The sequence below is a fragment of the Rhea americana genome, unplaced genomic scaffold, assembly GCF_003343005.1.
Source record: "Rhea americana isolate MKP2758 unplaced genomic scaffold, rheAme1 scaffold_215, whole genome shotgun sequence".
Lineage (NCBI taxonomy): Eukaryota > Metazoa > Chordata > Aves > Rheiformes > Rheidae > Rhea > Rhea americana.
Genome location: NW_028186305.1, coordinates 924,663 through 936,862, shown reverse-complemented (window position 1 = coordinate 936,862; position 12,200 = coordinate 924,663). Strand labels below are relative to the sequence as shown.

General features: G+C 42.3%; 2 protein-coding genes across 9 annotated transcripts in view; both read left to right on the top strand.

Moving 5' to 3' along the window:
• Positions 1-6,324: 6,324 nt before the first annotated feature.
• NCMAP (non-compact myelin associated protein) lies at positions 6,325-9,326 on the top strand. Its single transcript, XM_085305030.1, has 3 exons — positions 6,325-6,416; positions 6,784-6,868; positions 7,332-9,326. Exons 1-3 carry the CDS (start codon positions 6,332-6,334, stop codon positions 7,471-7,473), a joined length of 312 nt encoding a protein of 103 aa, XP_085161156.1. The 5' UTR covers positions 6,325-6,331; the 3' UTR covers positions 7,474-9,326.
• A 2,654-nt stretch (positions 9,327-11,980) lies between these two features.
• Positions 11,981-12,200, top strand: part of SRRM1 (serine and arginine repetitive matrix 1) — a 19,120-nt gene continuing 18,900 nt past the window's right edge. For all 8 annotated transcript variants that reach the window (XM_085305025.1, XM_085305022.1, XM_085305027.1 and 5 more), the window contains exon 1: positions 11,981-12,078. In XM_085305025.1, coding sequence (XP_085161151.1) covers positions 12,058-12,078 — 21 coding nt within the window. In that variant the 5' untranslated portion in view covers positions 11,981-12,057. The remainder of the gene's footprint in view (positions 12,079-12,200) is intronic.

Genomic DNA, 12,200 nt, shown 5'->3' with positions numbered 1-12,200 from the left:
CTTAAACATTTGCTGCCTGTAAAGCACGGGAGTGAGGGTCTGTTTGCTTCACCTTTTCATCCATTGCTGTGGTGAGTCTTGTTATCCTTCAGGCTGCGTTTTTCACTTCCATATCGGAGGTTATTTAYGCCGACAGGCAGCAGTGAGAGCTGCTGTTCAGAAGTGCGCCTCTGTGCGTGGAAGTGACTGCCAGCTGCTGCCAAATTTGGATGATTTGGGAACCAGAGTTTCCTTGGCTCTAGCTTTGTTCTGCGCTGGCTGTCCCTTGTGCAGTCCCTGGCAGAACTACGTGCACGGGAGCTGTGCCTATCACGTAAGCAGCATTTCTGGGATGCAATGGTATGTCTGTATCAACCTGATGCAAAACATTTAATACAAYGGTGCATCTGATCCCTTCCAGGAGGCATGGGACTTACTGCACGTGGATGTGTCCCCAATTTCCAGATGTGCAGCCACATCTTAGAATTATCGTACTTGTGAAGTAATGCTGGAGCTGGGGATGTCCAGATCCTGAGAACAAATATAGAAAATCCCCAGGATCTGCCCAGACAAAGATTTCTGATGAAAAAGTACATGTTTGGGACAGGTCATGGTGGTGGGAAATTATGCATGGTCTTCTTGGCATGGTACAGAGAACTGTGAGCTGGATCCAGCTTCCAAGGTGGTACAGTCACCTGCGTGTCGTGTTGCACTGCTAAAACAGGATTTTATAATGCAGAGGCTTGTCCCTGGCAAAATGAGAGATTACCAACACCCCAGGGGTTTTGGAGACCACTTGGGGAATCTCAAAGCTGATATGTACAGTCTTTGTGTTATTTTGTTTCAAGTCTTGAGACACAGTTCTAATGGTGTTTTTAGAAACTAATGAATTCTTTGTAGTGTATTGTATCTTTCCCTCTTTGTTGTAAGACAGATCCCACAGAGCTTTTCATTCAGTAGCTCTTRATGTACCTGATTCAGTATCCTGTGTGTTTACAGCCATAAGTTAAAAATATATTGAAATATATATTCAATATTGAAAGAGAGCCTTTGAATTAAAAAAAAATGACAACAAAGGAAAACCTCTAGTATTTCTTTCAGGAATAAGCTGCTAAATTGCTCCCAGGTCTCTCTTGATATCTGATCCATCATCCAGGYATTGCATGTAAATAGGCAGTTTTGTTTTAAAATTTCATCTAGTTCTTCTTAAACGAACCACTTCAGTTCTAAATGATGAATTAGCTCAGTCCTCTGGAAATGCAGCCATTGGACCAAAAGATTTCTAGTAAACGCCTTTTTGAAGAACCTTCCTAAATTACTGTAGTGCATTAAATTGAACATTCTAATGTGAGTGTAGTTGAAATTCTGGTCTCTGACTGGTGAGAAAATGCCTCTGGCTTGCCTTGTTTCCCTATCCTGGCTTGTCTGTGTAGACAGTCCTGCCCTGAAGGAGCTGGAGTTTTTTATCATGTGAATACACGATATTTTGCTTAACATGGTGGAATTACTGTAGTTCACGTGAATAAGCGCATTCACCGAGATAGAGAGGAGAAGTGTGCGTGGCCCAGCATTTTGAGGTGGAAGAGTAGAGCTGGGAAATCTGCAGCTGACAGTCCAGTTTAGATATTGCTTTTGTGCAAGTCAATGACAAAGTCTGTCTGGTTTGAATTTTCAGACATGGCTTTCAAAACCAATTCTTTGCCATCTGGGGATCTGTCTTCAGTTCTAGCAGCACCTCAGTTTCTGCCATCCATGTGAGCTGATGGCCCTTAGCCCTCTGAAGATAAGGCACGTTAGCCGTGCAGTCTGACTTTCTTAGCGTTTTTGTTGGTGCTAGAAGTGCCGGTAGTTTAAGCAACTTTCTCTGTCCCAGCAAGGAAAAGAGATGCTTTTAATATGTGTTTTAACAACAGCTAAACCTGGAGAGCTCATGCCAGAACCTCAGATAAATGCTTTTATGAAGGTGCTGGTCTGACATCAGAACATGTACTTCATACCCACACTCAGCACAGAGCTGTATTGTTTGCCTGAAGCCACGTTTATGCCTCAGCTCTTGCTAGCCAGTTTGAACTTGGATTTTTTCCCCTTCCTCCCTCTCAGAACCTCGCGAGGTAAATGCAGGCACATTCAGGTCCCATTGAAGCACATTGTGTTTTTATTACTTTTTGAAAATTACWGTTTGCCTCAAAACCCAGGCGATATTCCCAGTTCTCATGGCTTATTATGTTGTTGTAACATGAGCCAGGTAGCACATGACTGAACTGGTGGTGGAGTGTGTTTGGACTGAAGATGGATGGCTTGCCAGTTTACGGGGAGCTGAAGCTGACTTTGTGACTCTTTAGTATAAGCCTCTTTCCTTTCCTGCTCTGTGCCATGAATGCTCAATTGATTCCCCTCACTTGGAATACAACAGGGAACAATAAAATGCACCAGTTCAAACTGCTACGTATCCCCTGTGATTAAACAAAGTAAACCTTTGATAGAGATGAAGATAGAGGATGTTGGGCCATCCAGGTAATCTATTGCTGCTGTAGGAGCAGAGCTCAACTAACCATCTGCTTCCACCAGGGACTGCTTGTAAGCCTGATGCTTACGCCTGAGCCTAGTTACTTTTAGGAAGCAGGGAAAGCTCCATACTCAGATAGAAGGATTTCCTTCTTTCTTGGGTGAAAGTGATTTTGCTGCTTTTGACAAGTGTTTGGTTTTCTGGTTTTTGTTTCGTAAGATGAAGATATTTTCTGTGCAAAGGATCGATAAATTGTGGAACTGAGATCCTGGGTCAAAACTGATGAGTATTACTGCTGGAGAGACAACAGCTGACTGGTAGYTAGCTGAAGGCTCACAACAGAGCAAGGACCACCTTTTTCTGRGTGGCAAAATGCTGAATTCTGTGTGTCTTTCTAAGCAGTACCTGCCCTCCCTGGCAGGAAGCTGCCCCTTGAAGCCTAGCTCTTACAGAAAAACCTCTTTGTCCCCTGTCACTCCTCTTCTGTAATTGCCAGGTGCGGCAAGCAGTGGCAGGAGCTACACGACAGATCAGCTCTGATTCTGATCTCACTATAAATTAACACGRTCATTCAGCTTGAAATGCAACAGGAGCCGGGGAGGCATGAAGGCTTTATAAATGCAGGGCATTGCTACCAGTTGCCAAAACAACCTATACGCTGTATCTGCCAAGGTGTTTTAAGTGGAAACTTGCCCAAGGCCCAACTGTGGAAATATTTCCAGCTCCATAATATGTGGATGCAAAAAATAACCAGCAGCGTGTGCTTCTACCCCCAATCTCTAGTACTGTGCTTGAATTAGTGGCTCTCAAAAAGCAAGGTGTGTATGCACAGAGGGAAGTACATACTGTGTGTCATAAAGAAAGAATGTCCTGTGATTGCTGTATCAAAGTCCATTTCTTCTCCCCTGTTATGTAGCTTTTATTGAGCACTCTTCAGCTTCCAGATGTTTTTTTTTTTTTAACAGAGTAGGAGTCAGTCTGCARTCTCCCCAAACTGAGAGGTTCCCATGGATTTCACTGGGCTTTGCTGGGTCCTTAAGTTTCCCAACACAAGGCTGGTTAGGCATAAACCTGCTGATTCACAGGTGAGGAATGGAGCAGAGTCTTCTTGCAGGCAGAGCAGCAGAACGAAAGCCTGGCACCTCCCTCCCAGACTGGAGATAGGGAACCCCAGACCTCTTTAGTTGTTAATTACCTCATGTAAACTTGGTGAATATATGATACAGGAGGAAAGTTTTGATGCATTTTTTTCACTTTGCATCTTAGATTGCTACAACTTGTAGGACAAACTTGTTCTTTTTGAAAACAGGCAGTTTCATTGACAACAATAAAAATTTTGTGGTTACAGGTGACTCATGCACAAATAGCTCACCTTTACMAGGCTGGTTTGAACTAGATGAAAGTTAGCAAGTATGAATATTACAAGGCTTACAAACAAGATGATCAGCCTTCTCGTTTGGGGTTTTTATTTTAGTAGCCATAGCAAGAGGAAAATCACAGAATCTGAAAAACAGAAAATGCCTCTGGGAGCCTGGCATTGGCACTTTCMTAGGCATAAGCAACAAGGCGAAAATTGGACATGCCTTTTTCTGATTGTGGCTTTAGAGGTAATACTTGTTTGGCTTTCCCCAGCTTGCAGTACCCAAGTTTCAGTAAGCCCTCCCTGCTGTCCCCTGCAAACCGAGAGACCTTGGATGGAGGGTCTCCATGACCTCTGCTTGTAGATGGGTACAGTCTTCATCAGCATTGGTGCAAAGGGAATAGGTAAGGGAAACAGATGCTCGTAGAGCTGTTGTCAAAACCTCAAAGTGTCAAAGTGTCTTCTCACAGGTTCCATCGACAGTTGTGTAAATCCTTTCACTATGCTATACAATAASACTGAGTGAACTCTTAACACAAAATATTTCTTTCAGCATGGAAGGAACTACGACCGCAGTAGATGATCATGTTGCTGAAGTAACATGGCCTTGGTTAAACAAAGGAATCATTCAGGCAGAGGAAAATGACCCAGTTACAGAGTTATTTTTGTTCTTTAAATTAAAAAACCCAACTCTAACTTAAGAGGATCGAACCATTTGACTGAGTCAACTTTGCAATTCTGATGTTTCATATCCAGGCAAACATTTGGAAGTAGTGACTGTTCCCCTCCTGCCAATTACTGATCTCTCATTCCTAGTATAGCTATTAAATGGCGCCTCCCAAGATTTTTTTTCCCTCTTTACTGCACTGAAACAAAACCCTGCCCATAAAAAGCAATCAGAATTGTACCCTCCTTGTCCGCCAGAATTATACCTTGTGACTGCAGTCGCTTTATTTGGTGGATGCTACTTGAGAGAATCCCTTAGAAAGCCTCAGTAAGGCGGTGGGGGAGAAGGATAAGACATGCAGTGGATAGATTAGCTGTGAATTTCAGTCACTAACTAGTTGTTTGAATGTGTCTTAGGAGGCTGCCTTTCAGATTTGCAGTTCTCTTCATTACTGACTAATTTCTTTCCACTTAATCTTTTAGCTGTTCTRTATCTTGTACTATGTAAAGTTAAAGCTATTAAGCACATGCCACAAATCCACAATATCCCAAAGGAGTACAAGAGACAGTAGTGSAGTCTTGCTTGATGTTTATATGGGGGCGCATCTGAAGGGGGAACTCAGTTGCAGTATCGAGTGTTGCAAAGAATAATTTAATTTTGGATTGATAATATGTGAGTATTAGCTCTTGGAAGCCAAGAGTTGAAATGCTTTCAGAGATCTGTTTGAAGTGRTATTCACACCCTTCTCAGACTGAAGGATTCTTTTAATGGCTAAGGTTACTGGTCACATTTAGGAAAACATAGGGAACACTTATAAAATCAGTAAGCGTACAGACTGCTCTTTCTAGAACTAAAATTTTACCCTACCAAAATGCAGCAGCAGGTATATTTTCAGCTGTCCACTTGCAGGCTTGTCCTCTTCCAATAACAACCCTGAAATGACGCTAGTATGAGTGAGCTGCTTTTCCAAGACTCGCGCATCCTTGCTGCCAGAGGCATGTTCTAATATATTTTCTGTCCGCAGGATAACTATTGTCTGCCATGTGACTTTTGTCATGTTATGGGAATTAACTGTTTTTATTCCATGTTAGACAAATGAAGCTACTTTAAATTCTGTTCCATAAAGGAGTTTTTAAACCTTTCTGTGCTGTAAGGATTTCCTGCCCCTTTAAAGTATTATTGAAGGAATAACACACTTTGCTAAGCCTTGTAATTCCCACAAATGAGAAGTATCCTTATATCACTTTTCAGTAATGATTATTAACAGGAAAGCTGACTTTTTTTTTTCCCTCTTTAAAGACATATTGTTGAATACTGAGTATGTAACTCTTCACAGATAATGTAAACAGCTCTGTAAATCTACTTTGGGACAGAGGATTTGTGGGAGTTTGGGGTCTTTCCTCTTCCCCCCCTGCCCTCTCACATACTGATTYGCTCAGTGTCCTGAGTTTCATAATYTGAAGTGACAACCTAAAATCCTAAAGCATTTAAAATACATATATTATTGCTGTTATACAAGTTTTGGATACATATATAGGTAATGATTATTATTGTGTTTATATTTTATCCTATTAATACTAAGCAGTGTATATTTTAAGAAAAAATGCTCAAGACTAGACTAYAGCAAAATTTCCATTGATTTCAGTGGGGCCAGGTTTTCACCAGAGAAAAAAATAGAACCCCAGTTTGTGAACTCCATTTAAATGATGTTAAACAACACTCAATCCTTAATAGGTAGTTGCCTAAATATCATTGAATTGTGCTGTTATGTTTTAGTTAATATTTTGTGAAATCATTCTTCTTCTGTAGCTGAATCAAGATGACGACAGCTGCACCACTGATCAATAATACTCTGTTCCCAGTAAATGTGACCACAAAGTCTCAAGATCAAAGTCTCTATCAAAGTAAGAAAAATAAAGGGGTGWCATGTTTTTGTTCCTGGGCTGTAATTAGCATATCTTGCTTAGATCTGCAGCAATGTCCAAACTTATATGCATTCATTTGCTCTTGTATTTTTCAAGTATAAATGAGACGGAGAGAACATTTTTTTTGTATTCTCTAGGTCTTACCTAGTACCTGAATGCTCTGGTATTTCAGCTTCGCCTTCYTCTTCCTTTCTTGCTCTCAAGTTTTGCATCCCAAATTGTTCCTCTGAATAAAAAGTAACAAAGCAAAGTGAGATTTTCTGCAGCTACTTGAACGTAGCAAACTTCGAACACTACAATGGCAACTTCTTAAATACGACTTTTTTCTTTTCTGCTTCCCTCCTAGGTTCTGGAGCAATAGTTGCTGCCATCGTAGTAGGAGTGATTATTATTTTTACAGTGGTTCTGCTCATACTGAAAACATACAACAGGTATGTGGCTGAATACTTAACTTCACTAAGGCTAGACATGATAAACCCAAATCACTGCTACGTGTGTGCTCTTTAGGGAGAACTCCAACTATAACGTGCTCAGTTGAAGTGTCCTGAMTCTCACAGTCAGTATCCTGTGACTGAATTGCTAAGAAGCAGGAGTAGGTACCTCATGGAAAATGCTCTTTTTCCAGGGTGACATAGGAAAGGTTTGGTGCATGGATCAAGACTGCCAGAGGGGAGTTTGATTTCTCACTTTCTGGGGCATTGGGTCAGACTTGCACATCGGTTCTGGAAGCACTGACTTGCCATTTGCTATCTCTGGGATGAAATCCTGGCTTGTATTCGCTTCTCAGTAGCTGCTCAATGCAACCTGCTTTTGCTGGCATCATCCCAATATTTACCACAGGAGAGACCACAACAAATGCCAGCACTAGTGATGCTTTCATTTTTATATTTACAGACACATGAGAGTGAAGCGAGAGCTGGAACCCAAAAGCACCAAAACCACAATTTTGCCTGCTTTCGGGCAGAACAGCAACAGCATTACTCAGCAACCTACGGTGACTTTCATACCTGTGGATATCCACGTGCAGAACAGATAACTGTGAATGYCCACCCTGCCTGTGAGAGAAAAGAGCTGGAATCCCAGTTCRTGTGGACCTGGGACTTTTCAGCAAAGCAGYACTGCWTTTGGAGCTGTTTGGAGCTGTTATTTTACCTATAGATTGTAATTAGYCCTGCTTTCTCTCTTTGGGAGGAAAAATAAAAGGTCTGGACCATTTTTGTATGGCTGAGATCAGCTGTTGAAGGCATTCAAATCAACAGAAATGTGAAGAGCCTTCTTACAGGGCTCTGAGTATGGAATGACCCAAAAAACCAAGCCTGTTTCTGTTGGAAGAAAAGATGCACACTCATATTTCATGAACCTTTGCTTACTCATATAGTTTGAGCTTTTTCCTTCCTGCAGTGACTGAGGACAAACAGGAAGAAAAACTRCAACTCTGGTTGAACCTGGGTTAAGATTTATGTGAAACAAGTTTGTAGTCTATTTTATACATGATGGGTAATATGTGAATTATCAAAACTGTATTTATCTTTATTCATCTTTCCTGTTTCTAATACTACGTGTATGGTTTTACATAAAACGTTACTTTGTGTTTTGAAGAATTTTTAAAATGTTTCTATAAACTTGATAACCTATCAGTTCCCACATGAACCCTACTTTTCAGGGTTTTCACTCTGGTGCCAATAATTGCTCTAGGTTCGTTACTGGAATTCCATTAGAATATTTTATCTTGTACAAAAAACTGAGAAGTTCTTTAATTGAAAATGTAAAAATGGAAATGCTGTATAAAGCAAATGAAGGTTCATATGGCTACTTTTCTACAACTCACTTCCTGAAATGCTTTGCTCTGTAATGCAAATTAAGTTTGAACTATTTTTAGATATTTTTTTCTAAAAAGTAACTAAAAGTGATGTTGATTTGCAAGTGTGATGATTGTGGGTGTACAGTAATGCAACAAAAAAAAATCCCAAGAATATTTCACAGCCCACTGAGTGTGAACACACAGCGGCATTGTCAGACATTCTGTGGTGGGTTGTCTCCAGTCTGCATATCAGAGCACCCCTGAAACACTGGACGACAGGATAGATGGTAACGATTAGGAAGAAATCGAGTAGCTAAACTCTCTCTCAAGCAGTACATGAGGTTTTAAGAAATGTCACCTCCATCCTTTGACACGTACATCTTAAATATTATGGAATTGCTCACTGAATAGCTAGACAAAGCTATTTATATTAAAACACTGCCAGAGGCTAGCTGTAAGCTATCATGACCATTAGAGGGCTCCAGTGTGTTAGAAGACCTTAGTAAAACTGTTACTASGGTATTCTAAGGCCTTTTGGAGAGCTGTAGAGAGAGAGGTTATTCTTTACTAACTTAACTGATTGCCAAGAGCCTGCAACTTTAAAGTCTTTTCTTTGTCTTGTAGCAGCTCGCTCGCTATTATTCCCAATACTGTCACAAATTATGACTCCCCTGAACAACTCCACTCTTAAATTATACAGTGATAAAAAGAGCTGACAGATCTCAGAGTAAAATGGTGATTGACTGGAGCTTTTTTGTTTTTTTAATTTCAAGACGTGAAGAAATATCTTGGACAGATGTCTAACTAACTGGTATTTTTGTGCAGAAACTAAATGAAAACTCAATTACTTTACAACTACTTCTTTTTATGAAACTGGAGCACAGTTTCTGAAATCCAAACTAAATATTAAGACAGCTGTTTGTGAAGTTTCTAAAACCTGTTGTAAATATTTTACTTGTCCTAGTTCTCTAGCTTAGTTTGGTGGCAAGAATGATTGATATAATCATTCAGAACGAACTGGGGAACTGGGGAAGCCAATGGAATTTTTCTAAAAATGTAAAGAAGCCTCTTGTTTCAATCTATGAACATCTAAGGATTTTTTTTGAGAATATTCCAGTGTATAAAAAAAAATAAGATATTTAGAAAAGATAGCTTTGCCTTACTGTCATTTCTTTTTAACACTATCAGTCAGAGCTGCTTCCGGCAAGTTTTTGACTTCATATTTACAGAATTATTCTGGTAAAAGAACTTAGATTATAACCTACATTATCCTTAAAAAATTAACTAGTATAACACCACCAATAAGACCTTCTTGTTTCAATTGGTTTATGCTGGTGTAACCTGAAGAAGCAAAGTAAGGCATTTTACAACAATGAATTTTATTTTACTGGACTGAATTAGAGTAAGCAATAWGTCCACAAGCACTTCTGTATTGGCAGAATTGTTTTACTTTCAGAGAGAGGGAAGAATTACTGCCTTGACCACACTAACATTCCTTTATCTCCAAAATTTAAAGTGTGCTCTGTTTTACCAGTAAAWTTTTTCTTGTATTAGCACAAACTGGGAGGCCTTTCCTACCCATTCTAAATCCACAAAGTCAGCAAAATCCTGAGTTTATGCTGACCCAGTGAAATCACCTTTTCAAGAAACAAAGAACACTGTATTTCCACAGTACTACCACTATAATGCTTGTGTAATTTGCTCTGGATTTAACTGTTTTACAGGAACAGTCTCCTACTACCTGTGTCCCTGCAACAGTAACTGCTATTAAATAAATCCCAAACTATGTAAATTTTGGAGAGAATAGGCAGTATAAGTGTAATGCATTAACTGATTGCACAAACTGATTACAGATTGTTCATGAAGCTGTGCAAACTAATACAAAGTAGAATACTTCCCAGCTGTGATACTACCAGAGGCTATTTGGTGCCTCCATGTGCATTTCTGCTTAGCAATTCAATATGAGCAGACAACTGCTCCATTTCCTTACTCCATTCTCTAGTTAAGGTTTTTGTCTTTTAAAAATACCAAAGGAGCAGCAATCAGCAATGACAATAAGAACACATGGTGCACAGGTCACACCATGAGACCATCTCTAAGGTCCTTAAAATTGTATAAAGGCCTATTCACCAATCAGTCTGCAGTTGCATGATTTTTTTTTCTTGTTCCTAAAAATCTTCTGGAATGTACAGGTTCAGTAGGGTGGATGTCGAGTATCACAGTTGGCACTTAAACTCTGTTGATGCAAGCACTGTAGTAAAACGTTTCAATTTTCACTTTTGGCTAAGTTCAACTTCACAAAACTTTTGCAAGTCAGCTTTCACCACCTTCTGGATACATCTAGTACCTTATGTCAGCAGAGAATACATAGCTCCACCTAGTGCCCTGCTTCTGTGTAACAACAGGTTGCAACTGTTTCTCAACTGAGCAAACCCTGGAATAATTCGAAGTGGTTGCCAACTTTGCTGTCTTTCAGAAACAGTCCAATTCTCCTTCTCACTRTTCCCTCAATGTCAGATTTGTTAAGGTAGAAACATTGTCTCAAATTGGGATGTGCAAAATGCAGAAAAGATGTGTTAATTTTATGTCTAAGCAGTCAAAATATGAGTATCCTTAGATCCTACCCTGAGTCCTATGGACAATTTWTTTTCAAAAGACATCAGTAAACTCATGTATATCCCATGTGTGAAACATTAACGACTGCTGATAAAGTGGAAAGTTATGTGTTGTGCTTTATTCAGGTATAAACTAACTTTATTCAGACTTAAAGGAAACTACTATTTTTAAAGATACAGATGTATGAGTTTCTTTTATACAGAAAAGAGGGCTACTACTTAAGRTAATTTTGTATTACCTAGGTAGTATTACGCTTAACCTAAGGGGACTGTAACTACTTTACTCTCCCCTCCTGTCCTACTCTGCATCTTTCATAATCTGCCCCACTAAAGGGTTTTGTTTGCACAAGACACATTTTGATTTTTAATTGGGATGGAGGGCAAGACTGAAAGCTGCAGCAGGACAGGTGAACAAAGCCCACAATGTACATACTGCTCAGTGACTGCGCAGTAATGAACACATCCTACCACGTGGGGCTTGACAAATCCTCTGCATCGCACCCCAGGGCCGAAGAGAGGCAGGCAGAGAGGCCTGTGCTGTTGTGCCAGAGGCAGCAAGGCCACCAGCAAGGTCACCACCCCCTCGACAGAGAAGCCGCAGCCACCGCCTCCTCTTCCCCCGGCGGCGCAAGGGCCCTGCCCTCTTCTGTAGGGCCGTACCCGCRCCTCGGCTTGGAGCTTCCCGATCTGCTGAGGAAGAATATGCCCGTGAGCAAACTCCTACCCCTCACCCGAGGGGGGACTGGGCGGCTTTGCCCCCTGCTGCTAGCAGGGCGCCCGCCACAGAAGCGTCGCTGAGRGAGGCGACGGCGGCCGTTAGCCGCGCGCGCAGGCGCCGTTGCCCGGGCGGTCAYCTGACGCGGGCTCTGCGCGTGCGCCAGCGGGCCCCACGCGCGTCAACCTCTCGCGAGAGGAGGCTCTACACTTCCCCCCCCTTCTCGCCCCGCTGAAACGTCACGCTCTCTGATTGGCCRGCTGCGGCGCGCGCACCGACCCTCTGACGGCGCGCCTGCCAATTGCCTGGCGCCGGAGGGCCCTCGCAGAGCGCTGGGTCCCGCCCCCGCGCGCCTGCCTCGCGCCGCGCGCAGGCGCGCCGCGCTCCGCTCCTCCCCCTGCGCGGCGAGCGTGCGAGGGGGCTTGCGGGCGCGCGGTGCACGCCGGGACAGGGAGCGCGCCGCGACCAGGAGGAGGCGGAGGAGGCAAGATGGACGCGGGATTCTTCCGCGTAAGTGCTGGCCTCGGGGGGGAGGCGGGAGGGCGCCGAAAGGGGCGGGGGAGCCCTAGGGGGGCCCGCGCGGCGGAGCCGGGCCGCTGCAGGCCCTCCCCCGGCGGCCGGCGAAGCCGCTG